The 20,554-nt window shown below is 38.6% G+C and overlaps 1 protein-coding gene across 1 annotated transcript in view; it reads right to left on the bottom strand.

Annotated features, from left to right (window-relative positions):
- ACVR1C (activin A receptor type 1C) overlaps positions 1–20,554 on the bottom strand; it is a 102,450-nt gene that overhangs the window by 12,080 nt on the left and 69,816 nt on the right. The window contains exons 3-6 of the mRNA XM_030915936.1: positions 14,040–14,279; positions 8,068–8,298; positions 4,656–4,823; positions 372–528 (exon numbers count right to left, since the gene is read on the bottom strand). Coding sequence (XP_030771796.1) covers positions 372–528; positions 4,656–4,823; positions 8,068–8,298; positions 14,040–14,279 — 796 coding nt within the window. The remainder of the gene's footprint in view (positions 1–371; positions 529–4,655; positions 4,824–8,067; positions 8,299–14,039; positions 14,280–20,554) is intronic.

Below are 20,554 nucleotides of genomic sequence, written 5' to 3'. Positions count from 1 at the left end.
GTTTCAGTTCATTTATGGGATATAAAGGCTTTGGAGGAGCTACATACTGCTGACATTTTTTTTCTTATCTGTAGGGAAATGCATTCTAAGCAGATAGCACACTAAAAATAATACATCACTATCTCTTCCACCGTTTCTCTCCACTGGACTCGGTACCTAAATGGCTGCAATCCATGTGGCCCAAAATGCCAACTCTCCTTGCTTTATAACCATTGTGCCCACTAACTCCTCAGTGACCCAGAGAAGACTTCCGGATTTCTTGGGCCCAGTGGTTTCCCATTTGGACCTGAGCCTCCTCCACACACATGAGGACATTCATGCTTATTGGTCACTCTCACATCTTACTATGCTACCCAAGTCAGTCATCTTACCTCTTCGTTCCCACTTTAGGATTCTGAGGTATGTCGATAGTGTTCAGTATTGAATCATGCTTCACAGCCAACCCTAAGTCCGCTATGGCACAAGTTTCACATTTTTTCACTAAGATATTCTTTGATTTTATGTCTCGATGAGCAATAGCAGGTTTACCTATGAAGCATAAGAAGAACAGATTCATTTTTTCCTTTACCAAAGACTGTTCAAGAGAAATCATCCTGAAGACTTAGCTCTAAATGAGCTAATTCAAAAAGAGTGTTCTTCAAAGCTCCTGTCACTATCTAAATTATCTTCTTTATTTATGTACATGCTGAATCATCTGTCTCTCCCAAGTAAACTGTAAACTGAATAAGGACAGTAACTATTTTGTTCAACACCATTCCTCTATTGCTTAGAGCACTAGATGACTAGATCACTCATAAACATTTTTTAATAGATGAGGAAAGAATTAGTACTGCTACGTCCTCATAAGAGCATAGCAAATATTGTTTTACAAAATAAGTCTGAAAACTTCTATTACCCCACACCAGCAGTTCTCAGTTGTGGCCAAAAGATCCCCAAGGTCCTTGCAACTCTTTTCTAACTATGCATCTGTGTGACACCACCTTTTCTTCACATATTTCAACCAAAACAACATATGAGAACAGACGGAATGAAGAACAGGTATGAAAATCCAGACATTAAAACAGACATTAAAGGGATTTGCAACAATGTAAAACAAAACCAATATTTTCACTTGACCAGTTTTTGTATTAGAAAAAAATGTTGTTATATTTAAAATGTTATTTACGTTAACATTAATTGGTTATTATTTTAAGTAAATTAATAAGTACTTTTAAATTCCTCAATTTTAATTTCTAATATTGTAAACGGTAACAGATACAAGTTACATACACAAAAACCTTTGTAGTACTCAATAATTTTAAGAGTGTAAAGAGATCATGAGTTCAAATGTGAGAACCACTGCCCTGTCTAGACTAATTGACTCTCTAGAGTCAACCTCTTTTTTTTTTATTATTATACTTTAAGTTCTAGGGTACATGTGCATAACGTGCAGGTTTGTTACATATGTATACTTGTGCCATGTTGGTGTGCTGCACCCATCAACTCATCAGCACCCATCAATTCATCAGCACCCATCAATTCATCATTTATATCATGTATAACTCCCCAATGCAATCCCTCCCCCCTCCCCCCTCCCCATGATAGGCCCCAGTGTGTGATGTTCCCCTTCCCGAGTCCAAGTGATCTCATTGTTCAGTTCCCACCGATGAGCGAGAACATGCGGTGTTTGGTTTTCTCTTCTTGTGATAGTTTGCTAAGAATGATGGTTTCCAGCTGCATCCATGTCCCTACAAAGGATGCAAATTCATCCTTTTTTATGGCTGCATAGTATTCCATGGTGTATATGTGCCACATTTTCTTAATCCAGTCTGTCACAGATGGACATTTGGGTTGATTCCAAGTCTTTGCTATTGTGAATAGTGCCACAATAAACATACATGTGCATGTGTCTTTGTAGTAGAATAATTTATAATCCTTTGGGTATACACCCAGTAGTGGGATGGCTGGGTCATATGGTACATCTAGTTCTAGATCCTTGAGGAATTGCCATACTGTTTTCCACAATGGTTGAACTACTTTACAATCCCACCAACAGTGTAAAAGTCTTCCTATTTCTCCACATCCTCTCCAACACCTGTTGTTTCCTGACTTTTTAATGATTGCCGTTCTAACTGGTGTGAGATGGTATCTCATTGTGGTTTTGATTTGCATTTCTCTGATGGCCAGTGATGATGAGCATTTTTTCATGTGTCTGTTGGCTGTATGAATGTCTTCTTTTGAGAAATGTCTGTTCATATCCTTTGCCCACTTTTTGATGGGGTTGTTTGTTTTTTTCTTGTATATTTGTTTGAGTTCTTTGTAGATTCTGGATATTAGCCCTTTGTCAGATGAGTAGATTGCAAAAATTTTCTCCCATTCTGTAGGTTGCCTGATCACTCTGGTGGTAGTTTCTTTTGCTGTGCAGAAGCTCTTTAGTTTAATTAGATCCCATTTGTCAATTTTGGCTTTTGCTGCCATTGCTTTTGGTGTTTCAGACATGAAGTCCTTGCCCATGCCTATGTCCTGAATGGTACTACCTAGATTTTCTTCTAGGGTTTTTATGGTATTAGGTCTAACATTTAAGTCTCTAATCCACCTTGAATTAATCTTCATATAAGGAGTAAGGAAAGAATCCAGTTTCAGCTTTCTACTTACGGCTAGCCAATTTTCCCAGCACCATTTATTAAATAGGGAATCCTTTCCCCATTTCTTGTTTCTCTCAGGTTTGTCAAAGATCAGATGGCTGTAGATGTGTGGCATTATTTCTGAGGACTCTGTTCTGTTCCATTGGTCTATATCTCTGTTTTGGTACCAGTACCATGCTGTTTTGGTTACTGTAGCCTTGTAGTATAGTTTGAAGTCAGGTAGTGTGACGCCTCCAGCTTTGTCCTTTTGACTTAGGATTGTCTTGGCAATGTGGGCTCTTTTTTGGTTCCATATGAACTTTAAAGCAGTTTTTTCCAATTCTGTGAAGAAACTCATTGGTAGCTTGATGGGGATGGCATTGAATCTATAAATAACCTTGGGCAGTATGGCCATTTTCACGATATTGATTCTTCCTATCCATGAGCATGGTATGTTCTTCCATTTGTTTGTGTCCTCTTTTATTTCTCTGAGCGGTGGTTTGTAGTTCTCCTTGAAGAGGTCCTTTACATCCCTTGTAAGTTGGATTCCTAGGTATTTTATCCTCTTTGAAGCAATTGTGAACGGAAGTTCATTCCTGATTTGGCTCTCTGCTTGTCTGTTACTGGTGTATAAGAATGCTTGTGATTTTTGCACATTAATTTTGTATCCTGAGACTTTGCTGAAGTTGCTTATCAGCTTAAGGAGATTTTGGGCTGAGACAATGGGGTTTTCTAAATATACAATCATGTCATCTGCAAACAGGGACAATTTAACTTCTTCTTTACCTAACTGAATACCCTTTATTTCTTTCTCTTGCCTGATTGCCCTAGCCAGAACTTCCAACACTATGTTGAATAGGAGTGGTGAGAGAGGGCATCCCTGTCTTGTGCCAGTTTTCAAAGGGAATTTTTCCAGTTTTTGCCCATTCAGTATGATATTAGCTGTGGGTTTGTCATAAATAGCTCTTATTATTTTGAGGTACGTTCCATCAACACCAAATTTATTGAGCGTTTTTCGCATGAAGGGCTGTTGAATTTTGTCAAAAGCCTTTTCTGCATCTATTGAGATAATCATGTGGTTCTTGTCTTTGGTTCTGTTTATATGCTGGATTACGTTTATTGATTTGCGAATGTTGAACCAGCCTTGCATCCCAGGGATGAAGCCCACTTGATCATGGTGGATAAGCTTTTTGATGTGCTGCTGAATCCGGTTTGCCAATATTTTATTGAGGATTTTTGCATCGATGTTCATCAGTGATATTGGTCTAAAATTCTCTTTTTTTGTTGTGTCTCTGTCAGGCTTTGAGTCAACCTCTTAACTCAATAAATGAAAAGGCAGTAGGTACTATTTGGCTTCAAGTACATGATATACAAATTTTTTTTTCAAAATTACATTATACTTTCCAATTACTTTTTTAATTATCAAAGGTAAACATTTAAATTATTTGTATTCTGTGAATATAGGACATTTGCCACCAAAGCAAGATCTCCTGGTACATATGCTAAATGGCAAAGATAGAACCACTAGGAATAATTTTTTTAAAATATTATTATGGATAAGATACAAAATAGTGAGTATATTGATGAGAGTTGGCTATATCATGACAACACCTTTAGCTTTAAAAATTACCTTTAGTGTTTCTTTTTTTTTATTTTTATTTTTTTTATTTTTTTTTTTTTGAGATAGGGTTTTGCTCTGTCACCCAAACTAGAGTGCAGTGGTGCAATCGTAACTCACTGCAGCCTGGAGGTGATCCTCCCACCTCAGCCTCCCAAGTGGCTGGAACTAAAGGCACATGCCACCACAACCGAACTTTTTTTTTTTTTTTTTTTGGTAGAGATGGAGATCTCACTATGTTGCCCATGCTGGTCTCAAATTCCTGACCTCAAGTGATCTTCTCACATAGACTACCAAAATGCTGGGATTATGGGTATAAGCCACCGTGCCCAGGCTAAAGAAATAATAATTAATTTTTTCTAATAAATTAAAATATAACTAAATACTTCTATCCTCATATTCAAAGTGGACAAAAATGAAAAGGAAATACATACCTTGTGTCCCAACAATCTCCATATGAAGGTGTGCCAGACCACTAGCAATTGAGAGCGCCAGCTTGATCATTCCAGCCACCGTCACTATATTTCTATTCAAATAGTCATATAAGGAGCCCTGTTCATGATATTCAGATACCAGCCAAAGTTGAGTCCAAGTTCCATTATCTAACAAGAAAATGTAATTTTGTTGTTGTAAATACATATTGAGAAAGAAGCCAAAAGCTTTTGACAAATATCAGTGTTTAATCAGTGTTTAATCTGTATTGTTAACAAAGCAAAGTTAATTGCTTCAGTAGTAATGCTTACAGTCCAAGTTAGTAAAGAAAAAATTCTCAGTGAATTCCTGAAGATACTGATATGTTGGAACCATAAAAATAGAAAGTTGTGAGGTTGTGATTGATTCTAACAACTGAACAACTCCTTTCTTATTTCCTCTCTATCAATACCTGCTAGCAATAGTAAGCACATTACAGGAGAAATCACTGAGAGATGAATTTAGGCTCAGTGTTGTGTTATAAATTACTCTGAGCTTTTAAGAAAAATTGTGCCAATAAAGATCAGAAATATAACAAATGTATGCAAAGTATTATTTCTATCATAAAAGCTCTAACATTCTAAAAATGTTGATGTTATTTACCTTTCAAAATATAAAGTTGATGATTTTCCCCAAAAGCTTATAGTAACAGCCAAACACAATTACTAGACATTTTCAAATAATTTACCTCATTTAGCCAACACCTAATCCAGCTTATAAAAGACGTTTCGAAAAGCAATCACCCTAAAACTTTTCTACATATTAGTAGAGTGAGCTTTAGTTTTTGAAATAAAATGTCTACAGTAACCCTGGGCGGTCCTGACCAGTTCTAACACTCAGGGAAAGGATCTATAATGAACATTTGCTAAGGACCTATCTGGCCAAATGCTTTATGTATAACAGCTCTTTGTTATCCAAATATTTAATTTCCAAATCTGGATAGTGATAAAATTTCCTAAGAATTTAAAAGTCAACATAACATGGTAAAGCTCATTAACATACAACATATAAAAATAATCCTTACTCACACTTCTTTCCCTGATTGACACTATCTTGCCCTCTAACATCAATGCTTTTGTCAGACAGTTGACTAAAGAGTGAAACTGTAAATGTTGCAAAAGGTAAAGGAACTAAAAAAATGAAAGTGAAGTTAGAGATCATTTGGAATCATGCAAAAAGCCACTGACAAGTTAGGAGATGATAGAGGTAGACCAGTTAAACTCAAGAAGAGAAAACCAAGGATAATATCTCTTGTGCATATTATTATTTTATTTTTATATATTCATTTTTTGAGACAGAATGTCGCTCTGTCACTCAGCTGGAGTGCAGTGGTGCAATCTCGGCTCACTGCAACCTCTGCCTTCCGGGTTCAAGCAATTCTCCTGCCCTCGCCTCCTGAGTAGCTGGGATTACAGGCATCTGCCACCAAGCCCAGCTAATTTTTTTTTTTTTTTTTTTGGTATTTTTAGTAGAAACGGGATTTCACCATGTTGGCCAGGTTAATCTTGAACTCCTGACCTCATGTGATCCGCCCACGTTGGCCTCCCAAAGTGATGGGATTACAGGTGTGAGCCACCACGCCTGGCCAATGCATATTATTTTATAATCCAATAAACATCATGATTAAACTAGCCCATGAAGATGATCCATGTACAGTCATAACTGCTTTGACAGCGTTGCTGCTTAATCCAACCAGCAGGCAGTTCAGCTCAAGATTAGGAGGGAAAAGAAAACATTCTTAACAGCTAAATAAGAAATGTCTCCTCAATGATCTGGATACAATTTCAAAGTATATGTAGTTACAAATCTGGAAAGAACTTTTTTTGTTAGCCATCTTGCCTTTACCCCGTTTCTCCTTAGCAAATCAGAAATGGCAAATCATCAACAAACATAATTATGGCCAAAATGTATGCTAAATGCTAAGCCTCTCTTTTTCCATCCAAGTAATAATGAATATTTTTATGATTAAGTTTATATTAGATAAAATTGACTATAGGTTCTGAATTTTCACAGGCAATGGTGGATCCTTGACATTCATAGATAATTTGTCTTAACCCTTTTTTAGACTGGGCTTACAACCTCGACTCTACCAAAGTTCTTCCTGAGTATTACTAACAGGAGTTAAGGTTTAAAAGCCGACTGAATCAAGTTTTCCTCACTTTCGTTACCTATTAGGGGCACTAACGAACAGTTAAATAACAATTGCGTAAAAAAGAAGAGTAAAAGCATAGATAATCAACGAATTTTATACCCAATCTGTGATTATACAAGCGTAGGTACAATATTTTATGAGTACTTATTTTAAATATCAGAAAGCTGATGCTCTGACTTGCTCCACGAAACTCAAAAAATAACAAACACTACTTTGCACCGTTAATGGTGGTCTCAAGACACCAATTGTGCACAAAGTAACATTTCATAGAAAAGTTCACTAAAAGTGTCTTGCTTGCCACCATTCCAATACAATCAAAAGAGATAATATTTTCAGAAATTTTGAGTCTTGAAGATGAAGGCTGTTATACGGGTGAAAAATACAGCCCTAACAAAGTTGAGCATTCAGCTAGTATTAATTGGTATGTCTGTACTGGTTATTAAAATATTGAAATATTTCTGTCCTGGTTGGTAAACAGCTGCTATTCAAAACTCCTGGGCTGGGCACAGTGGCTCAAGCCTGCAAATCCAGCACTTTGGGAGGCCGAGGAGGGTGGATAATGAGGTCAGGAGTTCAAGACCAGACTGGCCAACATAGTGAAAACCCTGTCTCCACTAAAAATACAAAAATTAGCCAGGTGTGGTGGCAGGTGCCTGTAGTTTCAGCTACTTGGGACTACTTGGGAGGCTGAGGCAGGAGAATCGCTTGAACCCAGGAGGCGGAGGTTGCAGTGAGGTGAGATCATGCCACTGCACTCCAGCCTGGGCAACATAGCAAGACTCTGTCTCAAAAAAAAAAAAAAAAAAAAAAAAAAAAAAAACAAAAACAACCTCCCAATGATACTCCTTTGCCCTAGACATCCAGATGCCTCCATATCTCTTCATGACCAAGCAGCATCTAATGGGATAAAACCTAGCACGGCAGAGTTCTCCAGGATTCTGTTCCAGTTGAGGCTTCTGTTCTGATTAGTTGGTTTCTGCACCAATAAGTCAGCAAACATTTTAAGCACCACCCTGGCTATCTGGACATCATGATTTCCTATCATTCATTTGCCCTGCTTCATTGTATGATTATGTACATTTATCTGTGGGAAAGAGGAAAGGATTTTATATAAATTAGACTTTCATATAGACTTTCTTAAAACAAAGAGATGAATTTATTTTTTCTTATCTGATACTAGACAACATTTTTTCACTTGTTGAACACAATTAGATTGGAAATACCTTTGTTGTCAGCAGCAATGAAACCAAGGATGTTTTCATGTCGCAGCATGACCGTCTGGTAAATTTCTGCCTCACGAAACCAAGATCTTTCATCTCTGGAGGAGAATATTTTCACAGCCACATCTTCCCCACACCATCTTCCATGCCACACCTCACCAAATCTACCTTTTCCTACTATTTCCTGAAGCACAATCGTCCTTGCAATTGTCCTTTGAACCAACAGAGGTAGACCTAACCAAAGAAAAGATGGAATTGATGATTAAACACAAATGCCAGAAAAGAACTCTCATAATAATCTCTGTTTTCAGATTTTAAAAAAGCAAACATTTAAGTGCTTTAATAATTTTGTCTATTTTGAAGGAATAAGTACCATTATAGCAAACTTATTTAATGTCAAAGCATGCTGAAAAAAATACTTCAAATTATGAATATGAATGTGTCTTCTCGTATTCACAAGTAAAAATTTTTTGAACATAGCCTGCTGCTGCAGATATCTGATTTCCAAGAATTGCTGCAAATCTCCTTCATTTGCCCATCAAAGCCAGTCAGATTACTAAGTACACAAGAGTAAAAGCAAAAAAAAAAAAAGAAAAAAAAACGTGTTAGCCTCTAAAATAAAATGTATGGTTCCTGGTACAACTGGAAGAACAAAATAATTATTTGTGAATTTTTTCAAAACCAAGCTGAAATTGGAAAGTGAAGAATCAAATGCAATAATGATGTGAGATAACGATATTACACTAAAGGCAAGATACAGTCAAATAAGATATCAAATAAATATTTTCTGAGGAACAAAAAAAAATGTCAAAGAAAATGTATCCTGAATGCATGTATGATGCTTCTATTCTTTGAACTACTAACTCCACCTCTAGAATTCTGTCGCAAATACCTAATGCAAAATGTAGAAAAATGTATGTCAATATGTTTAATATCTTATTATTTATAGGAAAAAAATAAATAAAAGTGTCAGGTAATGGAATAATTGTGAAATAAAGTGCAGCGATTCAGAGCACAGGTGGGTTCAAATTTCAGCTCTGCCACCTGGTAATCACGCACAAGTTATTTCACCTGTCTGTGCTTCACCTTCTTCATCTGAAAAACGGGGGATAATCAACATTACCCATCCCATAGAGATGATATGAGAATTAATAAGCATGTTCAGCACCTAGCACAGTATCTGGCCTATTACATGCTCAATAATGGTTAACATTATGTTAATCTTAGGATGGCTTACTCAGAGCCAATAATAATGATGATGCTTATGAAGAGGTATTTAATAACATGAAAAAAATAATTTTGCTATAATATTAAATAAAAACAGCATAGTACATTTTATTCTTATAAATATAAGTGTACCTAGCTATTCAAAATATGCACAAAAAATAAGACTCAAGAGGAAATATGCTAAATGTTATGATGGTTATTTCTCTTGGTGAAACTGGGGTGAGTTATGATAGTCTTCTTTCTAATTTTCCACATTTTCTTAATTTCCACAATAAATATTTATTACTCTTAAAATCAAAGGAAAAAATAGTTAAAGAGGTTACAGTCTACATGTATTCTGAAAAGGCACATTCAGTTACTGTTTTTGTACTCAGCTAGGGAGCCCTCATAGCAATGACCCTGTCTTGCGAGGGCTTTGGTCCCTGCACCTAAAACGGGTCACTGTTCGTTCATATGTCCTCATAAGCACAGACTACAAATCTGCTGTTACAGATCTCAACAATTAGTCACAAAACCCTACAGGCAGAAAGTTCTTTTGATATCATCTGGTTCAACCCTATCATTTTAGAGATGGCAAAACTGAGGTCCCTCGATAATCAAAGTCTTTCCCAGGATTATGCTGCTAGTGAGAGGCAGACCTAGAATTAAAACAGGGATCTTCAGTGCAAACTCTTCCTCCCTAGAAGCAAACTATAAGGACTGTTTTTGTTTGTTTGTTTTTGTTTTTTGAGATGCAGTCTTGCTCTGTCAGGCTGGAGTGCAGTAGCATGATCTCAGCTCACTACTATCTCCACCTCCCAAGTTCAAGCAATTCTCCCACATCAGCCTCCTGAGTAGCTGGGATTACAGGTGTGCACCACCATGCCTGGCTAATTTTTGTATTTTTAGTACAGAAGAGGTTTCACCATGTTGGCCAGGCTGGTCTCAAACTCCTGACCTCAAGTGATCCACCTACCTCGGCCTCCCAAAGTGCTGGGATTATAGGCGTGAGCCACCGCGCCTGGCCTGGACTGTTTTTGCAGGCAACAATCAATTTTACTACTTGACCACACACTAAGAGTTGTACTAACAATTATTACATCAAATCTCAATCTCAGTCTCTCCCTTCCTCCTGCTACCCTATAGTCTTATCTGCATACATACACACACACTCACAGAAACATCACTACCAACAACCAGCACTACCCAAAACACAACAAATGGATAGAGAACTAGATAAGCTTATGCTTTAAAACTGAAAATTAATCAAGTATATAATCAGTGGTGCAGATCAGGAACAAAGTAAGACAACAACATATAAAGTACTCAAGACAGCAATTAAATTGAGACATTAAAACTCAATAAAACTTGCTTTGGTATCTTTCAAAGCAATCACCAAAATGAATCTAATTCTTCTGGTATGCACCTAGACATTTGATTTGAAGATACATGGATTTTTGCTTCTCCCTGTAGGTTAATTTCAATCTTTTAAGCAGGGGTTGTAGAAGGTTAGCTTTCAATAATGTCACCATCAGTCAGAATTGTTACACTACAAGGGAAAAGCAGCAGCCTACCCAGTTTCTTGGAAGCCATCTGAGACACCATCCATTCTCATCAGTCCATTTTCCCCTCTTGCAGGCATTATATATGTCTTCAAAATTTGTCCCTGACCAGGTCAAGAATAAGCTTCCCAGTTTTTGTTCCTCAGCATCCGACAAAACCGTCTCACATGTAAAGTTATTGGCCAATTAAGAAAAGCAGAGGGAAGCAGACTCCCCCTTCCTCCAATCCCCTCCCTACAGGTGAGTTTTTACGACTGAGGTCTCACTGCGGATACACCCATTCTCTGATTATCATAGGCAGGGAGGCCTTCTGTTACTTTCAGCTGCTGGTCACTGCCAAACATATGCAACTGGCTTTGGGGGAAAAAATGCCTAAAGTTTTTTCAGATTGGTATTTAAAGAAATCATCCATGCTTGGGTACATTTACTACTTTTTATTTTTTTTAAACGAGAGATCTTAGAATAATCTGAAAAGGACAGAGTCCAGAATCAGTAATTCCAGATTTAGGTTTAAACATGCAAAAAACACCAGAAAATGTAATATTAATTTTCGATTTATGCCCAAGTCCATTACTACTTTCTCAAACTAAATCCCAATCTCTAGTATTAAAATCTGAATTACTTTCATTTGAAAGGAAAATCTTTGGTTATCTCAAATGTATTTAAGGAATAGCTCCAAAATACCTAACATCTTCAGATAAATTAAAATGTTTTTGGGGATGGGGATTAAGCAGAGAGCTATGTAACCTCTTGAACCATATATATATATATATATATATATATATATATATATTTTTTTTTTTTTTTTTTTTTTTTTTTTTTTTGAGACGGAGTCTCGCTCTGTCGCCCAGGCTGGAGTGCAGTGGTCGGATCTCAGCTCACTGCAAGCTCTACCTCCTGGGTTCACACCATTCTCCTGCCTCAGCCTCCCGAGCAGCTGGGACTACAGGCGCCCGCCACCTCGCCCGGCTAGTTTTTTGTATTTTTTAGTAGAGACGGGGTTTCACCGTGTTAGCCAGGATGGTCTCGATCTCCTGACCTCGTGATCCGCCCGTCTCGGCCTCCCAAAGTGCTGGGATTACAGGCTTGAGCCACCGCACCCGGCCTTGAACCTTATAAAGAAATCATATAAGGTTTCAAGAAACTTGCCATAAATCAGAGGTCTTTGTGCCTAGAATGTTGTCAATAATCAAGAAATCAAGGCACAGTGGGCCTCAAAGTGTCAGAGTCAAAGAAGGAAAGAGTATTGAATATCAAGTTTTAATTTTAAAGAAAAATGTGGCTGGTGCATTGGCTCACACCTGTAATCCCAGCACTTTGGGTGACCGAGGCAGGCAGATCACTTGAGTTCAGGAGTTTGAGATGAGCCTGGACAACATGGTGAAACCCCATCTCTGCTAAAAATGCAAAATTTAGCCAGGTGTAGTGGGGCATACCTGTAATCCTAGCTACTTGGGAGGCTGAGGTAGGAGAATCACTGGAACCCAGGAGGGAGACGTAGCAGTGAGCCAAGATAGCACCACTGCACTCCAGCCTGGGTAACAGGGTAAGAATCTGGAAAAGAAAAGAGAAGAGGGGAGGGGAGGGGAGGGGAGGGGAGGGGAGGGGAGGGGAGGGGAGGGGAGGGGAGGGGAGGGGAGAGGAGAGGAGAGGAGAGGAGAGGAGAGGAGAGGAGAGGAGAGGAGAGGGAAGGAAGGAAGGGAGGGAGGGAGGGAGGGAGGAAAGAAAGAGGGGAGAGAGAGAGAAAGAAGGAAAGAAGGAAGGAAGGAAGGAAGGAAGGAAGGAAGGAAGGAAGGAAGGAGGAGGGAGGGAGGGAGGGAGGGAGGGAGGGAGGGAGGGAGGGAGGGAAGGAAGGAAGGAAGGAAGGAAGGAAGGAAGGAAGGAAGGAAGGAAGGAAGGAAGGAAGGAAGGAAGATGCCAGTCTTCTAGCCAATCATTTAATTTAATTTAATTTCCGGTTTTTAAAACTTTGCAGTTTGGGAGTTTTCTTACCAGTATTCTTCCCCTGAAAGATGCTACCTAATGTGTACAGTGATGGTGTAAACATTTAGACTTCGTCAGTGGGGGGCCAGGTGATTTTGCCCCAGAAGGAGCAAACTCTCTGGGTTCGATCATGCTTTTCTTTTCTGATGAATACAAAGCTGCTTCACGCTAAATATGGATGCACATAGAGATGTTATCACCCCTCTGTCCCCTACCTCTGTTAATTGTGTCTGCGTGGATTTGCCTGAAAGCCATTGGCAAGCGAGTTCTTCAAAATGTTAGGCTACAATCTTAATGATCCTTCCAAAACAAGAAGAGATGCAGGGGCCTCTGAAGTGGTTCACCTAGGGTTACTCTTGTTCCTATTTCCGTAAACCATGAACTAGCAGGATATCTGGATATATATATATATATAGAATCCCCTACCATTTTATGGAGTTTGTTACTCTGGGAAAAACTGTCTCCCCACTCCCCACAACCTCCTGAAAAAAAAAAAAAAACTTCAAATGCTTTCTGTTGTGAGAAAGGCTCATTTAGGCTATAACACAGCCTGGTACTTTGAATGCTTTACCTGGGGTTCTGGAGTTCCATTAAAGAGGAAGAGAGTTATTAATATACAACTGCAGCCAGCAAAAGCCAGCACAGGAATGCTGCACTGCTGTCTTTAATCTTCTGTTTCTTTGCTTTAAGAACATATTCTTGATTTAATTTCAGGTGTGTTCCCTGTTAGCTTCACACATATCCCAGGCGGTGTCTGTAGATTCTGAAAATCCTCATAACCACAAGCAAAAGTGCTCAAAGAACACTACTTTGTATAACCAACATCTCTCCCTCAGAACTCAGCACCTTAAATACTACAACCCTAACTCTTTTGTGTCCATAAAACATTACCAAGAAAGCAACAGTGATTGTCAGTAACTATAATAGGGTGAGATAGGGAGGAGAGAAAGGAAACTGCTTTCTTGCTTCAGAAATAAATTCTGAAGGAAAGTGAACGTAAGAATCTGAACACCTAAAGCTACAAAAAGCAACTGAGAAGACTTAATTCTACAGGCCACAATGGTTTTTCTCTACCTCAGGTACTAAAAGGAGTTCCTATACCAGAGCTCACCATGTATCCTTTCAAGATGGAATTCATAGTATTTGGGCCCTTTTGTTAAAAAGTTTTTATTTACTTTTTAAATAAAGAGTTTGCTTATGAAAAAATGGACAATGGTAACATACCAGAGCCAGATCCAGAGGCAGTTACATCATAAATCAGATCTTTCAGGGTTTTTCCAGCATTTACCAGATTGCACTCAGAGAGTGGTTCCTCCGCATTCGGTCTCTTTTTCTTCCTGTAGGAGCACTGTCGACCCTGGCATGCCCATATTGTCAGCATCACAGCTATGGACAGGAGGCAAACAGGCACAGTAATAATGATGGCCAGCTCCATGGGTCCAAGTTTTGGGGCATTTGGTGACGCTAAAGTTTAAAGAAGAAAGAACATGACCATAAATCAACCCATTTTAAGTATTTTTGGAATTGGAATTGCAATCACCAAAATTTCACATCCAGAGTATGCAGCTACACAGTATGCACTTATGTTCATTGGTAAATGCTCTCTGTGGTATAAGAAAAGATGGAGAAAAAGAAATGAGATTAGGCTGCAGCTAGGAATGGTTATGGCAGGTGACAATAAGAAATATGATTAGGATAATGGAAACTAGCACGTGGGATCTGTTTTACGATCTCTGAAGCATTTCACTCTTTTCTGTCTACTATTTTTCCTCCATTATTCAGCAGTACACTTTTTTTTTTTTTTTTTTTTTTTTTTTTTTTTTTTTTTTTTTTTTTGAGATGGAGTCTCACTCTATCACCCAGGCTGGAGTGCAGGGGTGCAATCTGGGCTCACTGCAACCTCTACCTCCCAGGTTCAAGCCATTCTCCTGCCTCAGCCTCCTGAGTAGCTGAGACTACAGGCGCCCACCACCACACCTGGCTAATTTTTGTGTTTTTATTAGAGACAGAGTTTCACCATGTTGGCCAGGCTGGTCTCAAACTCCTGACCTCAGGTGATCCACCCACCTCAGCCTCCCAAAGTGCTGAGATTACAGGCATGAGCCACCATGCCTGGCCACAGCAGTCCACTTTTAAAGCATGTACATTCATTCTTTCATGCCAAAATAATTATTGAGCTCTTGCAATGTGTTGCTGCTATTCCAGGTGCTGGAGATACAATGGTGAGGAAAGAGCCCAAATTCCTGTTCTTGAGTCATATATGTTCTCACTCATCTACTAAACAGATGTTTAACACAAAAGCAAGAAAGAATGGTGCTACAGAAAAAAAAAAAATGAAGCAGGGAAGAGAGAGGGAGTGATGGTGGGATGAAAAGGATTAAGAAAAGGACTGTGAATTTTATTCTAAAAAGTTGTTTCAGGGTTTTGGTAGGTGAGAAGCATGATCTAACTTTTATTCTGAGTGGTCGCTGTGTGAATAGACACTAGAGAAGCAAGAATAAACGTGAATAGGCCAATTAGAAACCTAATGCAAGAAACCAGTTGGGAGACCATGGTGTTGGCTGACAACCTTACCAAAACAGCACTTCTTTCCCATTCCCTGTACACTCTCAAGACCCTTGCCCTGCTTGATTTTAATTCCTAGCTCTGGTCACCACCTAACACATCATATATTCATTTATTGATTACCCAGTTCCCTCCAGAAGACATAAGCTTCGGGAGAGGAAGAAGTCTGCCTGCTTTGTTCTCAGCCATATGTCCAGTGTTTACAATGATGCCTGACACATAGTAGATGATCAGTAAATAGTTCTTAAATGACAGAATCACTAAAAGTTCTACTAGTGGTATTCCTATAAGAGACAAGACTTTTCATTTTAGAAAAATAAATGTGATCATTGAAACCAAGTAACATAAGGATATAATTAAATTTGTGATTCTAATTTTAAAAACACATGAAGCCAATTTTTTTTTGCTTAAACTTCATCTTGCCTTTAAGAAATCTTTTTTTAATTTAGAAAAAAAAGTGATACATGAAAAATCTATGATGACAGATAATTTCCTGTGTTTTTCAAAGAAGTAATTTTGACACTTGAAACTGACACATTGTTCATTTCCTTTTCATTGACTAAAGATAGCCTCTGCATCAATCCCATTTCATCCCTTTGTCCTACTACTGTGGTGTTGATTTTTGTTTTTAATAAATCTTACAGCATATTTGATAGACTATGGGAACAGAATTGAAGAGACTTAGGTTCTCAAACATCAAGGAGAAGGAGAGGAATCCAGGTTTTAGAGAGAGAGAAACCAGCTCCACCTGTGGGCTGCCATCTTCTTGCTATGAACCTTTGGCAAACTGCCTCCCCAGCTGATTCCTCACAGATCAAAGAATGGGAGACTATGCTTGGAAATCAATAGCCTGACACCAGCACCAGGGCATCTAAACAAATGGCAATGATAATGGGCCTTGATAGTTTCGCCATTCCCCAGATGTCCTTCTTTGCACTGACAATGCTAAAGAGCTTAATATCTTAGACGTTCTTACACTTTACCAAAATGTGTCAAAAAACACATGACTATCATTGAAAACAAATATTATTTAATTCTGAAGGAAAAAGAATCAAATTTCCCACAAATGTGTTCATAGAAATTTCACTATAATGCCAAAGATAGTAGTTTATCTACTATCAGTAAGTAAAATATTTAAAATTGTTAAGTGAACTTCAGAAACGATCATAATCCGTGCTGTTCTACTACTTTGCCTAGTGAATTTTAACTGATTACCAACTTTTCTTCCCTGAGTGTTTCAGAATTCCTCTGAAATCATTAGTAGTTATACAGGTGCATATGAGGAGAAATTGGCCCACAGTGTTCTTAGAATAGGTACTAAAAGAATTCTCTGACTTGACTTTGTTTTAGTAATCATTAGCCACGGTACTTCCAACTTCTGAAGTTTGCTGTTCCAAAATTGTGTATTTCACAATCATCTTTCAAACTGTCTCTATATTTTTATGTCTGCACAGAGGTATTCCAGTTTTTCCAAAAAAGCCACAGAATGCATTTAATCTCCTGCATCTTACATAAACATCTACTTAAATGTGTTTTTAAATACACAATTCCACTATTGAATACAATTACAATGACTAAATTTTATTTTGATATGTGTTATTAGGAACCATCAATAAAACACTAGCATTAACAAGCTTATTGATCGTCATCATTTTTGTAAAGCTCTATTAAGCAGAGCTCAGATCATCACTATAGCAACTAATAAAAAAGCAAAAAGGTCAGCAACCCTAAAAATAGAATAATCTCCATAAAAGTGCACCACTCTAGCGATGGCTATGGCTCTCAGAGATGTTTATTATAGATGAACAATGTTTCTACTTTTGTGAACAAATTTACCAATATGAGTCAGTAAAGAAAAAAGATTACTCAGCTAGAAAAAGTCTAGCAACACCATTCTGTAAGAACTCCTTAAACACTGAGGAATTTTAAAAGCAAACATTTGTAAAACTATGCTTTAAACCTAATGCTGATGATAATCACTAGAGGAGATAAATGAAAAAAAAAAAAACAAAACAAAACTGTAGTCTACATCCAGCGAATCATGGTACAAGAAAACAATCATGCAGCTAAGAATAGGTTTCAATAATAACTAACTTTGATGAACATATTAATTTTTCTAGCAGTTTTACATTCTTGATCACAGGAAAACTCATGATTTATATGCTTTGCAATTTAGGGGATTTTCTGTGCCAAGTGAGATGCATTCCCCATGGAATTAGCAGCTCCATGGAGGGACACGTTAAATCCCAAAAGTGAGGTGGGAGGAGGGCTGCATTGTTAATTCAAGTGATTTCACTCCTTAGAAAATTAGATTGAAGAGGATGGGGAAAATGAGAAAAAAGCACTAACCCAGAAAGGGTGAGGGCCTAGCTGACAAATATTTCCCCAAAATAAGCCCTACAATATGTTAAACTGAGAAAATGCAAGGGAAGGAAGTATTAACAAGATGGCAGGAAGAGAAGGGGGAAGGGAGAGAAGGAGAGAGGGAAGAAAGGAAAGAGGAAGGAAGGAAGGAAGGAAGGAAGGAAGGAAGGAAGGAAGGAAGGAAGGAAGGAAGGAAGGAAGGAAGGAAGGAAGGAAGGAAGGAAGGAGGGACAGAGGGAGGGAGGGAGGAAGGAAGGAAGGAGAGAGGGAAGCAAGAAGGCAGGGAGGGAAGGAAGAAAAGAAGGAGGGAGGGAGGGGAGGAGAGAGGGAGAGAAGGAAGGAAGGAAGGAAGGAAGGAAGGAAGGAAGGAAGGAAGGAAGGAAGGAAGGAAGGAAGGAAATTTTTAATTTATCTTTGTGACTTTTGCAACTCTCCCTGGAGACCTGCGTGGAACTGGTGATTGTGAAAGTCACCACTGGTTGCCACTGTCCAAGTGAAGACTTAGTTTAGATGCAGCAGCTTCTCCCAGAACAGTTTACTATTCCCATTACCTCCTCACTACTTCCTATTTCTTGCTTTAAGGAGAGCCTCAAGATGAAAAGAAAAAGATAAGACAATGTAGACATCTTCCCCACATTTCCTTCCCTGCTCCTTCGTCATTGAAAGTACGAGAAAATATTGATGTTTATGAGATTTACATGACCTTCAACTTAATTAATTTACATTTCCTTAGCATATGCTATAAGAAGGAGATGGCTATGTGAACCTGAAAAAGTCAATCCCTCAAGATGAATCCTGAGTGGCAAACAGGACCTAAATTTAAAATAGAACCAAGCGGCCATTTGCTGACTAGAGGTTACACACATACTGTGAGTTCCCAGAAAAGCCATACATCTGCTTAACTTTGAAACTTTCATAATTAACTGTTCTTGCCCATGTTACCTGAATCAACCAATAGACTGTGGCCTGCATCAACCAATCAGAACTAAGCAAGTTCTAATCTTTCATTTTCATAGGAGGACCTGACTGAAAACCTAAATGGGAACTTTCTCTATAAAAGCCAAACAAACCCTGCCTTTGTTCTCTGGAATGCACCTTCAGTTTAAGCTGAGGGCTATTTCTACCCAGTTTGCAAGCTGTTTACTAGAATAAAATCTCTTTCCTCTAAGTTCCTTCTCAGAACTTTTGCTCACACTTAGAAGTGGAGGTGTGTACTTGATCAATTGCTTCAAATAATCATATGGACTACTGGCATGGAAGTCTTCTAGCATAATAGCTACATTTCAAATTACAGACACATTTCCCCACTATATTAAAATGGCAATCAGCTGACTAAAAACCAAAGCATTACAATGGAGTGACATATCAGAAACCCTCTGAGAATAGAGGGAGTGAAGAGATATGTCCTGCTGGAAAATTGTTTAGAAACAAACCAACCAACCAACCAACCGGAGACCTTCATCCAAACAAAGTCCATTCCTGTAAAACCTTTCAAGGTTAGTGCTTCCATCCCAAAAGTCACTGTCATTTTGCATTAAAACCACTCTCCCTCCTATTATGAATAGTTTTTCCCAAGTAAAAAGATAACATTTTACAAGGTCCAGTTCATGAAGGTATAACTATTAATATCAAGTCTTCAAATGCTTTCTCACTCCCCTTCACCTGTAAAAAAGAAAGCATTTCCTTCTCCAGCTTGTGACTTTGAAATGTTCTCAGGTAACACACCAACCAAAAGGGAATATTGCTGGAGATGCTTTGTTGTTTTTTTTGTTTTGTTTTTTTGGTTTGTTTTTTTTTTGAGACTGAGTCTCGCTCTGTCACCCAGGCTGGAGTGCAGTGGTGCAATCTCGGCTCACTGCAAGCTCCGCCTCCCAGGTTCACGCCACTCTCCTGCCTCAGCCTCCCGAGTAGGTGGGACTACAGGCGCCTGCCACCACGCCTGGATAATTTTTTGTATTTTTAGTAGAGACGGGGTTTCACCGTGTTAGCCAGGAGGGTCTCGATCTCCTGACCTCGTGATCCGTCTGCCACGGCCTCCCAAAGTGCTGGGATTACAGGCGTGAGCCACCACGCCCAGCCGGAGATGCTTTTTGATGGGTCTGTTTCTGTCCTGGCACCTGGAAGAAATGCCACCACTGTCAACTGAATGACATGATGATGTTCTGCCCATCCACCCCTATAAACCTATGACACAGTCCTGTGAATTCAATTAAAGGGACTTTATTTAGTTCACAGGTTTCTGGGGGAAAATAAGTGGAAATAATATGTACAGCTGAAATAGAAGAGAGAATACACTACCACTACAACATTCAAAGATAGCTCGTTTATTAGTTCAATAGGAATAATTGCTTTTGTAAAAAACAGAGTGACCCGTTAAGCAATGAGAAATCTCCCAAATTGTCATGATGGACCTCCCTTAACCTGCCACTTCACGGCATCCTAAAATGTGGGTACCACTATTTCCAATATTTGCTAGATGGTAATGAGAACACATTTCTAACCGGTTTCTTGATGCTTTACTAAGTTGGTTCAAAGATTAGCTCCAAATGGATTGCTTTGTATGCATTGACTGAGAAAAACTCTTTAGAGGGAATGCCAGAAAAGCAGGGCAAAGTCCATGAGCTTGTGGAATTTAAGAAATACTATATAATATATGACCCACCTAGAGAACAATTCCCAAGCAAATTCACAAGTAAAAATATGGAGAAGGCTGAGTGTGTTGGCTCACGCCTGTAATCCTAGCACTTTGGGAAGCCAAGGCAGGCAGAGCACAAGGTCAAGAGATCGATACTATCCTGACCAACATGGTA

This window comes from Rhinopithecus roxellana, chromosome 14, assembly GCF_007565055.1.
Source record: "Rhinopithecus roxellana isolate Shanxi Qingling chromosome 14, ASM756505v1, whole genome shotgun sequence".
Taxonomy (NCBI): Eukaryota; Metazoa; Chordata; class Mammalia; order Primates; family Cercopithecidae; genus Rhinopithecus; species Rhinopithecus roxellana.
This window is presented reverse-complemented; position numbering and strand designations above follow the sequence as displayed.